General features: G+C 39.1%; 1 protein-coding gene across 1 annotated transcript; it reads left to right on the top strand.

The window, feature by feature from the left end:
• The first annotated feature begins 8545 nt into the window (after positions 1–8545).
• On the top strand, positions 8546–9260 carry LOC134205225 (uncharacterized). Its single transcript, XM_062680293.1, has 2 exons — positions 8546–8697; positions 8759–9260. Exon 2 carries the CDS (start codon positions 8785–8787, stop codon positions 9115–9117), a length of 333 nt encoding a protein of 110 aa, XP_062536277.1. The 5' UTR covers positions 8546–8697; positions 8759–8784; the 3' UTR covers positions 9118–9260.
• Positions 9261–19773: the final 10513 nt, after the last annotated feature.

Raw genomic sequence — 19773 nt, 5'->3', positions numbered from 1 at the left:
CGGTGGACAAGGCTTCAGCGTTAGATCCCTTAAATAATTGTGTTGAATCATAATAGCTTCCATGAGGTGTAGATGTTTTCGGCATAACGACACTGTTATTGATCGGTTGGTAACCACTGTTTAGTGTCCGCTGCAGCTCAGTAAAGCTTTGCTTTATTACCGCCACTTCTGAACGTAGTTCACTCACGACGCTATCGATATTGCTTTTATATAGATCATCCTTCTCCTCCGTATTCGAATTATTCATTCCTGATGCCGAGTGCTGCTTACGGAACGAGGAAAGACATTCTTTGCACAACCATAGGACATTGTCAAAATCGACACATACTCGCATCTGATATGTATTCATCTGCGTGCAGTTTAGATGATATTTAACACAGCATCCATCACAGACGATATACTCATCCATTCCTCCGACGAAAAGAGAGCAAATACCGCAACCAATGCCCATTGTGAAACAGGAATGATGAGTGGTAATGACGGCGCAACAGCTAGGGGAATTGTACCGGTTTTGGCCATGTTCCTAATTTGGCCAATTTGGCGAATAACTCCAAAAATAAAGCAATTCGCAAGGGTTTTATTAGTTCCAACAAGAGATATATCCCTCACGCTTCGACGCTGCTTTCAACTGATCGATTATTTTGGAAAAATATGTATTTCTCAGGGTTGGCCAAATTAGGCACTAAGTTGGCCAAAACCGGTGCACTTCCCCTATACGGATAGAATTTTGCACGATCGTTGGTTTCTAATTTACAACTTTTTCAACGATACAACACGCTAGTGACCTATATCATCAGAATCAGCTTCAGATAATCTGTTCAATTATATGCACATCACGAATTTACGAGTTATCGATATTCAATTGCAAGTAAACAAACTATTGGCGAATAAACACGAAATGCACGCAATTCCACGGCAAACACCAAAATCCTCAGGGGAAGTTAACAAAGGGTGTGGGATGGTCATATGGAAAAAAGGGAGGGGTGGTGGGCATGGTTTTGTTTAGAAAACGAACAATTCTGTGTAACTTTCAACTCCCATGACCGATTTCAACCAAATTTTGTACACATATTCACTATGAGGAGACGATCATATGGGAGGATATCCAATCTGGGAAATTATGAAGGGGTCTGGAGGGAGGGGTATTGTACAGAAAACGAACAATTCAGTGTAACTTCTGAACCTCTTTACCGATTTCAACCAAATTTGGTATACGCATTCTCTATCCTAAGCAGAAGATAACAAAAGGGGTGGAATGGTCATTGGGAAAATAGGAAGGGTAAACGGGAAGAGGTTGTCTTTAGAAAACGATCAGTTCAGTGTAACTCCCAACCCCCCGGACCGATTTCAACCAGATTTAGTACACATATTCTCTGTTTTTAAAAGATGTTTATTGAAAAGGTAGAAGGGCTATATAAATCTATATATCAGAGCGTTAATGATTAAAGCTGCCAACGAATGATTAAATTTGTTATGAATAAATCATTCAACACTATGATGAATGATTATAATTAATGATTTATTCATTTTTGACAAAGATGACTGATAATGATTAACGATTGAATTTATTTTTGACAATGATTAATTATGAATAATAAAAAAAACCGTATGATTAACTACTAACGATCGTGATAAAATGTTGACACACTATGTGTATGGTTAATGATTAACGATCGATATGATTAATGATTAATGATTATGAATGCTCAAACTGAATAATTGCATAGTGATCAATAATTAATAAAATGAATATGATTATGATTAATGAATAATGATTGAATAAATGATGATTAAATCTATGATTAATCACTAATTCTCTGATATATATAATTTAATGTTTGTATGTTTGTGTGTATGTTCCAGCATCACCTCAGTGTAACTTCTGATCTCCCCATAGCCGATTTCAGCCAAATTTGAAACCCACATTCTCCAGGAGACGACAATAGTGGGTTAAGGATGGAGAAGGGGAGGGTGTGGGGGAGTGGTATTGTTTAGTTATCGATCAACTCAACTCTCCATCGAAATCATGGTTTTTCCAATGTTTCCTTCTGGATGGTGAATGTGATCCTTTTTTTAAACATAGACCTTTGCTCGGAATAAGACGATTTTGGGTTTGATCTCTTTTTCAAAATCAGTTAATGCTTTCAAATGAAATCTGCTTTCTATTGATCAAATGATGAAGTATCAATCAACGCAATTATCCTGTTTACCAATTGGTTTATTCATAGTCCGATTGTAAAAAAACTGCGAATCAAACTGGCAACTCCGAGCAAGGCCGGGTACATACAGCTAGTTGAAAATAAAACTCAAAAATCAATTTTCTCAAAAACGAATTTTTCAATATTTTTTTTATATTTTGATATGATACTTTTTTGCACTATGCTGCCGCTAACCGCAAGTCGAGCACATCTGTATATGGGGCTCCATATACAAATGTGTTCGACTTGCGGTTAGCGGCAGTATGGGTCATAATGGAGAAATGATGGACAAAAAAATTATTTACTATGTCTGAAACTTGATTATGCATATGTACAACATGTGATAGATTTAGTTCGGAAAAGGTATTGGAGGGTAACCGCCCCTTCGGTGGGGTTTGATCCCACGACCCCAGTTCGCATGACAGGTGCTTTCCCTACTAAGCTACGAAGGACCTCCGTCGTCCACCGCAGCTTAGCGGGTACTGATGAAACCAAATTCCCAGCACCAGGTACCAGCCGATCTCTCGCAATACATTTTCAGAACTAACTCTCTCAAATGTATTTTTGTACACATCATGTCAACCAAGTAGGATGAGTATTTAGTATTGTCCGGCTCCTACACACTTGCTTCATCAGCAACGGCGCTCAATGAAGTAGGGTTGTGTGAGGTTGTGCCAGTTTGGTCGTCAGATCCCAACACGACCACACAAGCGAAGAGAGTTAGTTCTGAAAATGTATTGCGAGAGATCGGCTGGTACCTGGTGCTGGGAATTTGGTTTCATCAGTACCCGCTAAGCTGCGGTGGACGACGGAGGTCCTTCGTAGCTTAGTAGGGAAAGCACCTGTCATGCGAACTGGGGTCGTGGGATCAAACCCCACCGAAGGGGCGGTTACCCTCCAATACCTTTTCCGAACTAAATCTATCACATGTTGTACATATGCATAATCAAGTTTCAGACATAGTAATTAATTTCCACTCCGGGTGGCTTAATACCCGGCATATAGGCAATTAACTTTGAATGTACTGATCTCGAGTGGCGATCTCTCTTCGCTTGTGTGGTCGTGTTGGGATCTGACGACCAAACTGGCACAACCTCACACAACCCTACTTCATTGAGCGCCGTTGCTGATGAAGCAAGTGTGTAGGAGCCGGACAATACTAAATACTCATCCTACTTGGTTGACATGATGTGTACAAAAATACATTTGAGAGAGTTAGTTCTGAAAATGTATTGCGAGAGATCGGCTGGTACCTGGTGCTGGGAATTTGGTTTCATCAGTACCCGCTAAGCTGCGGTGGACGACGGAGGTCCTTCGTAGCTTAGTAGGGAAAGCACCTGTCATGCGAACTGGGGTCGTGGGATCAAACCCCACCAATACCTTTTCCGAACTAAATCTATCACATGTTGTACATATGCATAATCAAGTTTCAGACATAGTAATTAATTTCCACTCCGGGTGGCTTAATACCCGGCATATAGGCAATTAACTTTGAATGTACTGATCTCGAGTGGCGATCTCTCTTCGCTTGTGTGGTCGTGTTGGGATCTGACGACCAAACTGGCACAACCTCACACAACCCTACTTCATTGAGCGCCGTTGCTGATGAAGCAAGTGTGTAGGAGCCGGACAATACTAAATACTCATCCTACTTGGTTGACATGATGTGTACAAAAATACATTTGAGAGAGTTAGTTCTGAAAATGTATTGCGAGAGATCGGCTGGTACCTGGTGCTGGGAATTTGGTTTCATCAGTACCCGCTAAGCTGCGGTGGACGACGGAGGTCCTTCGTAGCTTAGTAGGGAAAGCACCTGTCATGCGAACTGGGGTCGTGGGATCAAACCCCACCGAAGGGGCGGTTACCCTCCAATACCTTTTCCGAACTAAATCTATCACATGTTGTACATATGCATAATCAAGTTTCAGACATAGTAATTAATTTCCACTCCGGGTGGCTTAATACCCGGCATATAGGCAATTAACTTTGAATGTACTGAAAAAAATTATATTTTTTTTTCAAATTAGTTGGTTTTTCAAAAATGATCGAAATATGTTTTTTACGTTTTAATGTACAGTTATATTATTCTAAGTGCTACCGTTTCTGAGAAACAGCAGTTATAAGATAAAATAAACCGATTTCTTCAATTTTCAGTCGTTTTTGAATGTTTTTCGATTCTATTTAACCTAGAATCAAATTTTACGGAGTCATTGATATTTATTGACAAATGCTAGTATTGATTGGTTATTTTCGTACGAGGTACGAGGTTGAGGACAAAATACGTAGAAAAAAAAACAAATAATTTGTTTTTCGTAATTCAACCTTAAAGTGAACCATCTTGGGAAAGAATCTTTTAACTATACTAATTTTTGATATATGTTATAGCAGAAAACTGTTGCACAGTAGATCAAAGTGGGCAAAAATTGAAACTTAAAAAAATATACAAAAAGACGGGTTATCCCCGAAACGTATAGGCTAGATGTACCAGTCGTGGCTATAGCACCAGTTGTCGCACTAGTGCTTAATAAGCCAAATGGCCAATCACACCCAATCATTCCCATATGATACGATAACACCTTTGATCTCCCCCAAAACAAGCAAAGCATATTTGTAAAAATTGATTTTTGACGTCCTTTGCACCAGTTGTCGCACTAGTGGTGTCCAATTTGGCCAATCCCATAAGAAAACAATGGGATTGACCAAATAAGGAACCAAAATTAAGAATATTGCCACAACTGGTGCATGCGTTCCTATTATGGATAAATCAATTTTGGGAGCGTCCACAAATTACGTAACGCTTAGAGGGGGAGGGGGTTGAGCAAAGTGTGACGATCCATACAAAATTTTGAAATGTTTCATACAAAAAGTGTGACATAGGGGGCGGGGGGGGTTTAGACAGCTAATTTTTTTTGTTACGTAATTATTGGATCTTTCCAGCGGGCTTGGTAGTCATATGACTACTGCTTCTGCCTCATACGCAGGAGGTCGTGGGTAAAATCCCAGGTCCGTTCCATTCTCCTACTTTGTATCCTTCTCTTTATTTCTCATGTTCCAGCAATTGCTAGAACTGGAAATGGACTTCCATAACGTGTCCATTACTATTCCTATACCTTCAACTTGAGTATTCTATCAGTAATCTGCTAGAATTGCAAATGAATTAAACAGCTCGTTTCCTACATACAATTAGAGATTCTATCAGTTACTTTTTCCTATCTATCACATTGGCAGCTCGTTAACCAAAACGGACCTCTGCCTCTCCAACCTAACCCAGAAATTCCAACAAATTCCGCATGAACTCGTGGCAAGTGCAGAGGTATATTCGGCTTGCAGTGGGCGAGTGATTGCATCATCATTTCCTCTCTTCCCTACATTGACTTGCATTCTGACGTGGCAGGCGCCAGAATTACCTAACAAATGAGGTCACAGTACTTGTACATTGAAAATGAGTGCTAGTCCCAAGCAAGCATCTGTTGGTTCTCTGTGCAAGAACAGCTGATCTGGTCATAATGGAGTAGCAACTAGGAGCAGTCAATCAAGCTCAAGCTCAAGCTACGTAATTATTGGATCTTTCCTTTGAGGATAATAACAAATTTTATTATGGTTTTCACAGCTGTTCTAAGGAGCAGGAAGTTACACCTTTCGCTTGATATTTAAAGTCCACCCACATGCCGTTTACTTATTTAAAAAAAAAATAGTTGGTCTTATGTATGGCGATAATTGGTACACCCACCCTATATATGATATAATGATGTATATATTTCATCAAACACTCTCCTGTTGTAGGAGGCAAGAATAACGGAAATAGCATTTTATTCAAGTGACAAGGACAAGCAGATAACAAGCTTAAGATAGTTTAGAAAGTAATAATGCATTTGAAAATGGACAGCAAGGATGCAAGGATTAATAAACGTGTTTAAAAAAATCCAACTTAATTCACCGAGTGGTGATACACCCGATTCTTTTTTTACACGGGGGATGCGTTCCGTAAAAAAAGTTTTATGATTTCTCGCGAATCATGCAAAATGGAGCAACTTTGCAAAAATTTTGTATGGGATTTTTTTTACACGGCCGTGTAAAGAAAATCCGTGTAAAAACAGAATCGGGTGTACTGCCTTTCTCGCATTTAGTCAAGACACCAACCTTATATGGCTCTTATATAGTTCGATTCCATTTTCTTAAGAAATTTTAAACGCAATGGTCGATCGTTATCAAATTTAATAGTAATCAACAAAGCTTTGCGCCCTGTCGAATACAACTTGTTGTGAGAAAATCGGTTAAGAATTACCATATGAAAAAGTTGCTTATGTTTTTCGGTTTTCATGTGCATACACACACATACACACGGACAGACAGACATTTGTTCAGTTCGACGAACTGAGTCGATTGGTATATAACATCATGGGTCTCCGAGACTTGGAGTGAAATGATAGCCTTTCGGTACGACTTTGTTGTACGAGAAAGGCAAATACGTATTGGAAATCTTTCTGATTGCTAAATGAGTTGGTGTAGATTTGGAATTGGCCAGACAAACTACCCAATCTAGTGGTAATGATTTATTGTGTAATGGAGAGGAAGATATTCGAATGATTGATCTTAGTTCAATAAAGTTTTCAAGCAAATTCACTGTTAGGACTCTACAATTTCAACTCTTGGCTATATTTCTTAATTCATGCAAGTCTAAAACAAGTTGAATACAAATTCATATACTGCAACGAATGCCAAAGGGTTAAAACATGCACATGGCGTTTCCTCTACTATTGGCCAAGGATAGTCTAGGCTTCCTTTTAATCATAATTTTGTAAACATCAAATTCATTTCCTATATTTGTCTATCACTTGTCCATCCTGATCCACCTTCAATATTGAATAGAAGCCTTTGACCAAATAATATACCAAACATTAGTTAGGTTGAAAGATTCAGATTTGATTTTTTTTGGTAAAGATTTTTTCTCCACCATCTCATACCATGAAAATGGTTAACCACTACTCCATTACTAGTATTTGTCAATAAATATCAACGGCTCAATAAAATTTGATTCTAGGTTGAATAGATTCGAAAAAAAAATCGAAAATTACTGAAAATTTAAAAAAAATCTGTATATTTTATCTTATAACTGCTGTATCTCAGAAACGGTAGCACTTAGAAAAAAATGCTATACACAAAAACAATATTTCGACCAGTTTTGAAAATCTAACTAAATTTAAAAAAATATAACTTTTTTGTCCATCATTTCTCCATCATGACTCATGATGGAAAATGATACATATATTATCTGCTACAACATATCAAAAAATAAAAAATATTGTAAAAATCTGTTTTGAGAAAATCGATTTTTGAGTTTTATTTTCAATGGTTGAATAATTTTTTTTTTTCGCAGTGTATATTTTTTCACATAGCCCTATTGATTACCTAAACCTTTGCCGACATCAAAACGATCGGTCAAGCCGTTTTTAATTTTTTTTTTCTTTTTTGATAGTGTTCAAGGTGTTTTTGCTTAGGCACACTCAAAAGTTAGGCTAGAGTCAAAATGGCAAACCAATGATGCAGATTGCGTTTTTTGATCACAAAGAATGTATATGCAAAATTTCAGAGGAATCAAAAAATACAAAAATAATTCGACCTTCGATTTCACAGAGAATTGCTCAATAGTTAAAAATTGTTCGCGAACGATAATCACAGATCCGAGTATTCATGTAATCAGTAATCTATAAAAAGAACAACTGACGATGACATATGTGAAATTTTAGGTTTATTGATCTTCGTCATAAAAAAAGTCAATACTCCACCATACTCTTCCTCTAACTCATTATAACCCCAATGACGGTATTAGAAATAACGACGACTGGGGGTACATTGATAAGAAAAATCGAACCAACTGAACATAAATGAAAATATCTAATCTTGGATTATCGTCTCATGGAGGTCCGGCTGTATTCGTGTGTGCATTTCAAAAACAATAATCCATTCGTACAATCTTTTTTGAAAATATCAAAGTCAAGTGCACTCGCTTAATACCTTAATATGGTTTTGCGTTAATTCTGTTTTATTCTAAACCTCAGAATGCACGATCAGTTGCTTTTGTCGTTAGTCTACGCTATCAATAGAATGATGGCGAGCACGACGAAAAAGCCAAAAAATCATGTTGCCCTAAAGGAAACAAAGTCTAAAATCTGTAGGAATACAATTTAAAACCACGTACAAATGAAGTGCAACTTATTCGGAATGGTAGCTCCAAATGCTCGTGAAAATTAATTTATCTAAATCGATATCATTTAATCTGCCAACGCTGTTTGCACGTTGACCGGGCCTACACGGAGTCAGCAGTTTCCAAAACTAACACAAGCCGCCGCACGAGAATCTGTATTGTACACTAATCTAGCAAATTAAGCCGTTCGCACTGATAACATGTCCACAAAAAGAAGCATACAACTGGTTTAAATAGGAACGCCGCACCGACGGAAGCCATCAGTTTCGAGTTGTCCACCTTGAGATTCTGTTGGTAAGCATCCTCCACCACACCGCCGAGCATCAATTAGCTCATTTGATCTTCTATCTTTAAGAATAAAACCAAAACCACCTCAGCAAAATGGCCCTGAAGTCCGATGCAGTTTTCGCCAAGATTGCCAAGCGCTTGGAAACCATCGACCCCGCCAACCGCCAGGTCGAGCACGTGTACAAGTTCAAAATCACCCAGGGCGGTAAGGTGGTCAAGACCTGGGTCATGGATCTGAAGAACGTGAAGCTGGTCGAGTCCGACGATGCCGCCGAGGCTATCCTGACGATGGAGGATGACATCATGTTCGCCATCGGAACCGGCGCCATGCCGGCCAAGGAAGCCATGGCCCAGGACAAGATGGAAGTCGATGGACAGGTCGAGCTGATCTTCCTGCTGGAACCCTTCATTGCCTCGCTGAAGTAAAATGCTCGTGCGATCATGGGTCCCCACTCTTACTCGTGTTTGCCTCGTTTAATTTGAGCGAAAGTCATGTCATCCAAACTACTGTGTTGTAACTTATTTTTTATCGCGATTTCGGCATCATTAAAGCATATTTTTTAATATAATTTGATGGTAGTAATTATTCCAGTATCCGAAATCTGAGATAGAGGAAGGATTTAATGAAAAATATTATTTTTAAGCTTGTTTATTGGATTGTCCTAACATTTATATATGGTGAGCTGATAACATTTCATTTAGCATCACTATTTGTTTCCATATACACATTCTGACCTCAACAGCAAGACCATCTTCAGTGTATTGTTCTTAATTCAGCCTTACAGTAAAGATTGAAACGTATCTGCATTAGTGTATCAAAGGTGAGTTGGGAGTTTTGCATGTCAACTGCCATACTATTGAGTGGCGATGAACTATGGAGCTATTTTAAACCAGCGGATCGGCTTTGTTCGGGTTCGGAGTTTCATATTTGCTAATTCCAATTATTGTGTTGCACTCGACATTGATTTATGTACGATCAATGAGGTTTTCACCACAACTTGTTGTTTATTGTGCATTTTCCATTCTGATAAATTTTTGAGTAACTCACTCAGTCCAGTAGAAGGGATAGCTACCATTTTTTCAGTAAACATGATTTTACTATTAATTGCATATTATTCGGCAGCTTGGCCGTACGAAAATCTTTTTTTGTTAAATATCTTGGCTGTGCATATGCACAGCACATGTTTCGAAATGGACAAATTTGGGCTTATTCTACGAGTCGAGTGACGTGAGGTGAGTCGATTTTAGCAATTCTCACGTGAGGTAACCATGTTATTCAAATGGGGCTATACGACTCTTCTCACATCATTCGAGACAACTCACGTCACTCCACTCGTAGAATAAGCCCAATTGATATGAAATTTACGAAAAAGAAATCACCTGTCTCGAAGGGACTCGAACCCTCAACCTCCTGCTCTCTAGATAGGCGTGATAAACCCCTACACAACAAGACCACTTGAAGGTCACGTTTTCGGAAAAGACATCAGAATCCGAGTACCAATTTCCACCGCGGATAGCTTTTTTTTAGCAAATTGAATAACTTTCGGATGCTTGATTTGTCCAATCTTCACATGTGCTCTACTGTTGTATGATTTTACTTCTATAGATTCGAACGATCTATGTGAGTCGATCCATGGAGCCGTAAGCACAACAGCACGAGAAGTGGTAGGCACTGCACAGAGGCAACCCATGACGGGTTGGTTCGATGTGGAGTGTCAGAGAGTGACAGACAAGAAGAACGTTGCCAGAAGCCGGGTGTTGGTGTCGGATACCTGATCGAATAGATGTCGGTACAAGGAAGCAAGAGCAGCCGAAAACGAACCCACCGTAGGAAGAAGAAAGAGTATGAAGAACAAGTGATTAGCGATGCGCAGAATTAAATGCGGAGGTTTTATGAAACTGACAATGGCGTGCGGAGAAAGACAGCTCCAAGAAAGAAATTTGCTGACAGATAAAACCAAAGTGACTTCCAGGTGGAAGCAACAATTGCAGACGTTGTTGAATAGTGGAAGTGACAGTGCATCAGTGAACAAAATAAATATTAGCGACGATGGACAAGCTGTGGAGTTGCCTACAATAGATGAGATTAGAAAAGCTATTAAAGTGCTGAAAACAACAAGGCTGCCGGGAAGGACCAGCTCCCAGCTGAACTTCTAAAACATGGCACCGAGCAGCTTTATGAAGTTCTGCACCCTTGAGACAAGCCAGCCCTCTCTTTCCCGTATTCTGTTCAACAGATTAAGACCGCTGGAAGAGTGCTTCGTCGGCGAATACCAGGCAAGTTTTCGTGAGGGCCGATCAACGGCGGATCAAATGTTTACCCTGAGTACAACGGGAGTACAACTTGCAGTCACCCCATCTGTTTGTTTATTTCAAGGCGGCGTACGATTCAGCGAAACGGAATGAATTATGACAAATTAACCTTTGCATCCCCAACCTTTTTTGGGCATCAAAAGTTTGGTGATGTTTTTGCTCTAATTCATTCAATTTTTGACCGATCTGTAACCGACTTGAAATTTTCAGACATGAACCACAAATTATCATAGTTTCAGGGGATCGATCGATTCACCGGTTCCGGATTTATACGGAATCCCAGTGGGATCTGTCGGGTGGCCATTTAGGACATTTTTGACTTTTATGTTTGTTATTCGTACCAATATCGTCTTTTTATACCCGTATCGTGAAGAAAATTTATTTGCGATGCTTCTGAACGAATTTGGAAGCATGATGGCCACATAGGAACCGGTTCCGGGGCTCTAGCTGGGGACATATATCAGAATACTTCGAAATGTATCATGAGGCATATCAATCATCGGCATTTTTTGGCGAAAGTTATTTTGAAACTAATTTTAGATTTCTACTATCAATTTTGATCCTTTTGATCCAGTTGAACCAAACATCCCGGGACACCTGGAACCAACCATTGGTGAACAGAGGAAGCGGTGCGGAATTTACTGCAAGTTCCTTCGGGAATTCCACCCGTAGTTCCATTAGGAATTCCACCTAAAGTTCTTTCAGAAATTCCTCCGGAACTTCTATTAGGAATTGCCCCGGAAGTTACTTCAGAAATTCCTCCTGAAGTTCCTTCAGAAATTCCTCCTGAAGTTCCTTCAGGAATTCCTCCTGAAAATTCTTCGGCAATTCCTCTGCAAGTTCTTTCAGCAATTCCTCCAGAAGATCCTTCAGCAATTCCTCCAAAAATTCCTTCAAGAAATCCTCCGGAAGTTCCATCGAACATCGTTTGGAAGTTTCATCAGGAATACCACCGGAAGCACCTCCAGGAATTCATCCGAAAATTCCTCCAGCAGTTCCTTCAGCAACTCCTCCGGAAGTTCCTTCAGTAATTCCTCCGAAAGTTTATTCAGCAAATTCTCCGGAAGTTCCTCAATCAATTTCTACGGAAGTCTTACACTAGTTACTCCGGTAGCTCCTCCGGAACTTACTTCAGGGATTCCTGAAAAAACCTCTGGAGAAATTTCTAAAGGAACTTTCGGAGGAATTCCTGAAGGAACTGCCAGAAGAAATTCTGGAAGGAACCCTCTAAGAATTTTTGCAGGAATCTCTGAAAGAATTGCTGAAAGATCTTCAGGAGGAATTGCTCAAGGATTTTTTGGATTTTCCGGAGGAATTCCTGGAGGAACTTTTGGAGGAATTTCTGAAGGAACTTTCGGAGGAATTCCTGAATATACTTCTGGAGAAATTCCTGAAGGAACTTCCGGCGGAATTCCAGAGGGAACTTCCGAAGGAACTCCAGTAGGAACTTAAGAAGGAAGTTCCGAAGCAATTCCTGATGGAATTTTCTAAGGAATTCCTGAAGGAAATTCTTAAGGAATTCCTGAAGAAACTTCCTAAGAAATTCTTAAATAAACTTCCTAAAGAATCCTTAAGGTACTCCTGAAGGAACTTCCGGACGAATTGCTTAAAGAACTTCCGACATAATTTCTAAAGTAACTTCTGGAAAAATTCCTGAAGTAACTTCCAGAGAAATACCTTAAAGAACTTCCGGATGAACTCCTGGAGGAACTTCCGGAAAAAATCTAGAAAGAACTTCCGGAGAAATTCCTCCAGGAACTCCTCCGGAAGTTCCTCCAGGAATGCTTTCGGAAGTTCATCAAGGAATTCCTCAGAAAGTTCCTTCAGGAATATCTCTGGAAGTTCTTTCTAGATTTTTCTGGAAGTTCCTTCAGGAATTCTTCCGGAAGTTCTTCAAGGAATTTCCTCAAAGTTCCTTTAGAAATTGCTCCTGAGGTTTTTTCAGGAATCCCTGAAGTAAGTTCCGGAGGAGCTACCGGAGTAACTGCTGTAAGACTTCCGTAGAAATTGCTTGAGGAACTTCCGGAGGATTTGCTGAATGAACTCAGTGCGGTATTCAACTAGCGTTGGGCGGGTTGGTGGGATACCTCCAATGGGATCTTGGCTCCCGGTGCGAGTTGTCAATCGCTCGCGTCCCTTGGCTTTCCGGCGAATAATGGAGACCCCAGAACCGGAACAATTTCTGTCCTCACGGCTCGACCGAGTTAATAACGACTCACGGTCCTTCGGATCTGGGAATCGTCACACGGAATCCTGTGGAGTATAGTTTCACCTGAGGGCGACGAGGTGAAACCCGCACATAAAACAAAAAGGCCCGCTGTACGGACCTGTTCAAAGCACATTAGTATTCAACCAAATTATTTTATCCCAACCCACGAGTACCACAAACACACTACAACAATTCTACTAATTTACGTAATTTACCTTTTGTTGTATAGTTTTGCCACTAATCACAGAATTGCTTCACCTATTGGCTTCTATGGACAATAGTCCTATTCACTTTAATAATGGAATAATAGAACAATCAGATTACAAAAGAACCACATTTTCTTAACAAATTCACTAACCGTACTAATTACTGTGATCCTAGTTTAAGATTGTAATTTTATAATTTGCCGTTTAGCTTGTAAGTTTTACCTATAATAACACAAAGTTTTAATAATTTTCACCAATTGAACATTTTTTACACATAATACTTTTAATTTAGGAACACGACGCGCACTTCTTATTCCTTGTAAAAACTCGGACAGAAAGACGGATATGATTTAGGCCTAGCACTAAATAATTAAAATAGTGACATACGGGCCCGAAAATAACCGAAAGGTGGTTAACAACCCTCTGTGGGTTACCTTCCTTTGTGATTAACATTACTCTTGCATTCAAGTTAGCTATTTCAAACCGCTACAAATAAACATAAATTGATGGGCGAGTGGCTAACTGACAGCATACGCGTGTGAGTCCCATGTAGGAAGACAGGGTCGAACTCTTGCATGACAAAAGACTCACAAGCTTCAAAACCGCTTCCTTCGACTTACAGATTTTCCCGGAAGTGGCCAGAAGTAGAATCGAGATCTAAAAAATGTTATCCTACATTTTTGTCATGGTGAATCATGAAGTTTGATATGTCGCATGCTATGTTTTTTTTTTTTCAAAAATCGTATCCAAGTCTTCCACAGGGTCTCCGGAATTGGTTCCAGGTGTCCCGGGATGTTTGGATCAACTGGATCAAAAGGATCAAAATTGATAGTAGAAATCTAAAATTAGTTTCAAAATAACTTTCGCCAAAAAATGCCGATGGTTGATATGCCTATATGCCCAGTAAGAGCCCCGAAACGGGTTCCAGTGTAGCCATACTTCAAAATTCGTTCAGAATCATCGTACATAAGTTTTCTTCACGTACCCGTATCGTACCCGTAAAAAGACGATTTTGGTACGAATAACAATCAAAAAAGTAAAAAATGACCTAAATGGCCACCCGACAGACCCCACTGGGGTTCCGTATAAATGCGGAACCGGTGAACCGACATGTCCAATCGATCGATCCCCTGAAACTATGATAATTTCTGGATCATGACTGAAAATTTCAAACAAATCGGTCAAAAATTGAATGAATTAGAGCAAATCACCAATATTTTAATGCCCAAAAGAGGTTGGGGATGCAAAGGTTAAGCTAGAACATGGTTTTTCAGCGAAACTGATACGGCTGATTCGTATAACGTTGAACGAATCGAAATCAAGTGTAAGGGTTGCGGATGAAATATCGACATAATTTCTTAACTTAGATCGATTAAAGCAGGATGATGGACTCATCACAAGATCGCATATGCTCCTAGGATTTGCGGACGATATCGATATTATCGGGATTAATCACCGTGCCGTGAAATAGGCTTTTGTGCCTTTTAAGAGAGAGACAGCAAGAATTGGACTCACGATACCAGCAAAATGAAATACATGGTCGCTGGTAAAAGAATTTGTGTATCTTGGAAAACTAGTGAAGTGCGATAACCCGCGAGGTGAAAAGGCGTATTGCAGCTGCAAATTGGACTTAGCAATTGCTTCGAAAAAGATTAAACATTGTTGACCGTTGCCATTTGATGCGATGGGCAGATTGCACCAGAGTAAACCTGTCTAGCCGAGATGGCATCGTTCCAGTTCTGCTTAAAGTCCCATCACACACTGAGACTGGGCTAATGTAACTTATATGGCATATATATATATATATATATATATATATATATATATATATATATATATATATATATATATATATATATATATATATATATATATCTCGATGCAGCTTTCATATAAAAGTTTAAAAGAGTCATCAACTGCATCAAATCCTAGACATGCCCTGGGGGACAACCCATCACTCTAGATGATGTCAGAAGCTAAGTGATTATGCCTCATCCTTAAGTAATCCTTAACTGCCGGCAGTTTTAATGGACAGATCCATGACCTAGGAACATGTGAAGACCAGTGCTATACTGCCGTAATCTGAAAAAGTGACGTATGCGCCATTTTACAACATACATGTTTTCCATTTTTATGTTACAGAGTACGATGAATACTACTCGTTAACACCATTTTTGGAAAATGGCGTATACGTCACTTTGCCAGATTACGGCAGTATATTACACACTTCTCCGATATGTCAACACACCAATTCTCCAAAGCTTTTGACAAAGTGCCTCACGATTTAACAAATAAGAAAGCTCGAACGCTTAGGGTTTCCAGCATGGCTTCTCAACTGGTTGCGCTCTTATTTATTTGGAAGATCTGCCTACGTGAAACTCATATCCACTGAGTCAAACCGCTTCACTACACCTTCCGGTGTTCCACAAGGAAGTCACCTTGGGCCTCTGATTTTCATACTGTTGTCAACGACCTGAGTTACCGTCTGTTGAAAATATTCCCTGTAGTCAGTACACTGATTAACTGTGCTGCTCTTCAGCAAGACATCGATGCCATTGCTATTTGGTATATTTCGAATGGGATGGAAATGAACGCAATGAAGTGCAAGGTTTTAAGCTTTACCAGAAGTAGAACACAGCTGAGATTTGAATACGCTGTAAACGATGCAACGCTGGAACGAGTATCATCCATCAAAGACCTTGGCGTAATAATGGACAGCAAGCTAAACTTTAACGAGCATATTACCACGACAACCGCAAAGGCTTTCGCTGTACTCGGCTTCATTCGTCGCAACGCATCCAAGTTTCGTGATGTGTACGCGCTGGAGGTACTGTACTGTTCGCTTGTTCGAAGTTTTCTAGAATATGGTGTGCAAGTCTCGGCATCATACCGAGAAACACACATCACTAGAATTGAAAGAGTTCAACGTTGCTTCCTCCGTTTCGCTTTACGACGACTACCGTGGAACAATCCAATAAGGTTGCCCCCGTACGAAAACCGGCTCCAGCTAATACGATTGGAGTCTCTACGAAAACGACGCATATTTCTGCAAACAATGTTCGCCTTTGACATAATCAGCAACCGAATAGACTGTCCGGATCTTCTACAGCAGGTGAATATTTTTGTTCCTGCTCGCCGCTCCCGCCAGCGGCGCCACGCCGCGGTTGTTCTCGGCGGCGGCGGCTCGGATCGGCGCGATTCAAAATTATCATTTCTACGGTGTTGACGAGCAATACTTTTTGCCTTTCTCGTACAACAAAGTTTTTTGGAATATTATTTGCATGTCTCGTGCATGGCAATAAGCATAATTTATATTGAACGCTGTTAAATAAACTTCAGGAATACAATGAGAAAATGCATCCAAGATTCCTTTGAAAGTTACTTTAGGAATTTGTTTACTTTCTCTCCAGAAATTCTTCTTGAAATTTCTTCATGAATTTATTTAACAGTTTGTCCGGAAGGGTTCTTAATTCCTAGTGAAAATACGTTCAAAAATCTTTGTTTTGTGTCTTTATTAAGGAGACTTTTAGCCCGAGGCTGGTTCGTCTCCGGAACTATCAAAAATCCTGAATTATGCCTTCCTTAGCCTGCCGGCCACAAATCAAGGCCATGTAGAAGGTGACCGGATCCATTTCATGGTACAGTGCAAGTTTTTTTGGTTTTCCCTATACATGTGAGCATCATCGTGTTAGTGTTATGGCACAGAAATGCAAAAATAAAGAATCTACTTAGAAACCTAGCAGATAAAAACTGTAGAAGTGCTTGATGAACACCAAGCTGTGATACGGCAATTTTCAAATGAGGGATGTAATGACAACAAAACAGATCAGATGATGAGCATTTTCCAGGAGTTTCCCGTACAGAGATTCTGGACAAAGAAATCCCTAAAACTCATAGATAAGGGATTCTTGGAGTGAATTAAAAAAAACTGGGAGTAAACACATTTAAATTATTTTGCCGACAATCTTTCGCCTAGATTCCAACAGCCGAGATCTCGGTATTTTTTTTACCGAAATTCGGTAATTCTTTTACCGAAATTTCGTCATAATTTTACCGAAATTCGGCAAAGTTGACTTTTTACCGAGATCTCGGTAACGATTACCGATGACTCGTCGAAATTATTGCCGAGATCCAGGCTGTTGGATTCTCGGCAATCGTAAAATTTCGAATTTTAAGTGTGTAAACCTCTCTTCCCCTACAATTTCACTGGAATTCTAGCAGAAGAAACTTTTTAGAAATCCTATTGATGGAATTCCCCAGAAAACAAGGAGAAGAAATTTCCTATAATTCATAGGAGAAGATTACCTCATAATTCGTGAGGGAGAAATTCCCCAGAGGTATTGGAGAGAGAATAATCTCGAATTTTTTGGGATGAGATGAATAATTCGCCTGGATCCTCGGAGGATAAATTCCTCCAAATTCCTTAAGGAGGAATTCATCTTAATTTCTGGAAGAGGGATTCCTCGAAATTCGTGCGAGTAGAAATGCCCTGACCTTTGGAGAGGAGGAATAATTCCTAAATGAGTATTTAGGAGAATTTCTGAAGAGAGAAGAAAAATTTATTTATTTATTTATTTTTATTTCTTCTTTTTAATTTCTGATGTCTCAATGACTATAAGGATAAAAATGTAACCTCAATCTAATTATTATATGTACAAACATAGATAAAATATGCTCATAATACAGCAATCAGAATACATAAGTAACACATCAATAAAATTGAACAGGACATATCAATATTCAGTTTTTCTGTTAATTTGTACCTCGAAAGTATGTGGCAAAAGGTCGTTGTAGAGTGGCTGGCGAGTATTCCACAATTCTTGTATAACGAATTCCTACAATTCCTGAAGGAGAATTTCTAAAAAATTCTCTGAAAATTTCTGAAAAAGGGATACCTGCGTTGAGGGAAGGGGGTGTGTTGTTGCAGTTCTTTAGATTTTTGTTGGAGTTATTCCCCATAATTCCTGAATGGGCAAGAATGATTGGAAAAATAGTTTCCCAGAGTCCATGAAGCCAGAATTTCCTTGTGTCCTAGAGAAATTGTTTAAAATTAAGGAAAAAATACAGCCTGCAGGGGGACAAAGTTCTGAAATCCTTGGAGGAAGAATTTCCCATAATTTTCTGAAGCTATAAATTAACTATTAAGCGCAACGGGTCGTTTTGCAATTTTTATAATAACTAGAAAAGACTCATCCTTACCAATATAGAAAAAATATGCATCCCAGTCCATACAAGAATTGCCTGAAGTTTTTGGTTTGAGCTTCTTGAGAGCTGCATGCCTTTTTTATTCGTTTATGCTGACTGTGGTCCATAGAATTGAATTGGACTTTTCACAAAAAATTAAAAAACAATCCATAATTTAAATAGAAAAAGTCTATTGCTTTGAGTGAATTTCACATAAACAAGTTAAACAACTTTTACATTACAGTTATCCAAACGGCTGTTATCTCTTTTTCAAAATGAATAATGCGCTTTGTACTCAATAGAACCAAATGTTATATGCGCTCAATTTTTTTATTGTCTTCATTAAGGAGTTTTTCTGCCCTAGGCTGGCTCGTCTCCGAAACCTACCACACACCACCCCCCTTCCCCCCTCAAACATTATTTTACTCCGCCCTATTGGCTGATAGATCTTTCCAAAAATAATTCATGCTCTATATGATCCATATAACCAAATTGGATAACCATTAAACAAGAAGTCAAATGCTATTTGATCAAAAACGTCACTAGCAGTATGTTCATTTCCACAAGGAGCAAACAGAGCATGCTCTATTTAAAAATAGCTAATAGATCTTTCATTACCCGTATATATCTTAAGGTCGTGGAATTCTGGGTTACCTGTAATGGAACACATGTTGAACGTAAGTCCAATTTGATTCATGAATCGCTAGGAATATTGATATATAAACCGTAAACTATTAGTTTACTCGTCGAGATCTGAAAGCCCTAACTCCAGGAAATTATTGGAAGACTTGAAACGAACCTGGTAATAACATATTTAGTCAATTAATTTAATTAGGGTCTTTGGATTGCTAAAGACCAGATCATTTAGAAATGGGGCACTTTAAAATGCGTGTATTTCTTTAACTTTTAGTGTGATCGAAAAACTTTCTAACAATGGAACAAAAGTAATATTATTTTATACAACTACACTTCCTTGCTACAATGGCAGCTGACTAAATCTAGCCAAAACGTAAATGGGCCATCATGGGACTGAATGAAGGGTAAAATCTGGCTTTTGATGAAGATGGATTTTGCAGGACTGTGCAGAATTATTTATCGTTTCTTTTCCTGCATAGTGAATATTTTGAAACCACGTTAGTTTTAAACCGTGAAAAAAATAGACCCAAAAGA

The sequence above is a fragment of the Armigeres subalbatus genome, chromosome 1 (genome assembly GCF_024139115.2).
Source record: "Armigeres subalbatus isolate Guangzhou_Male chromosome 1, GZ_Asu_2, whole genome shotgun sequence".
In the NCBI taxonomy this organism is placed as follows: Eukaryota; Metazoa; Arthropoda; class Insecta; order Diptera; family Culicidae; genus Armigeres; species Armigeres subalbatus.
The sequence above is the reverse complement of the archived record's forward strand: the minus strand, read 5'-3'. Positions and strand labels throughout refer to the sequence as shown.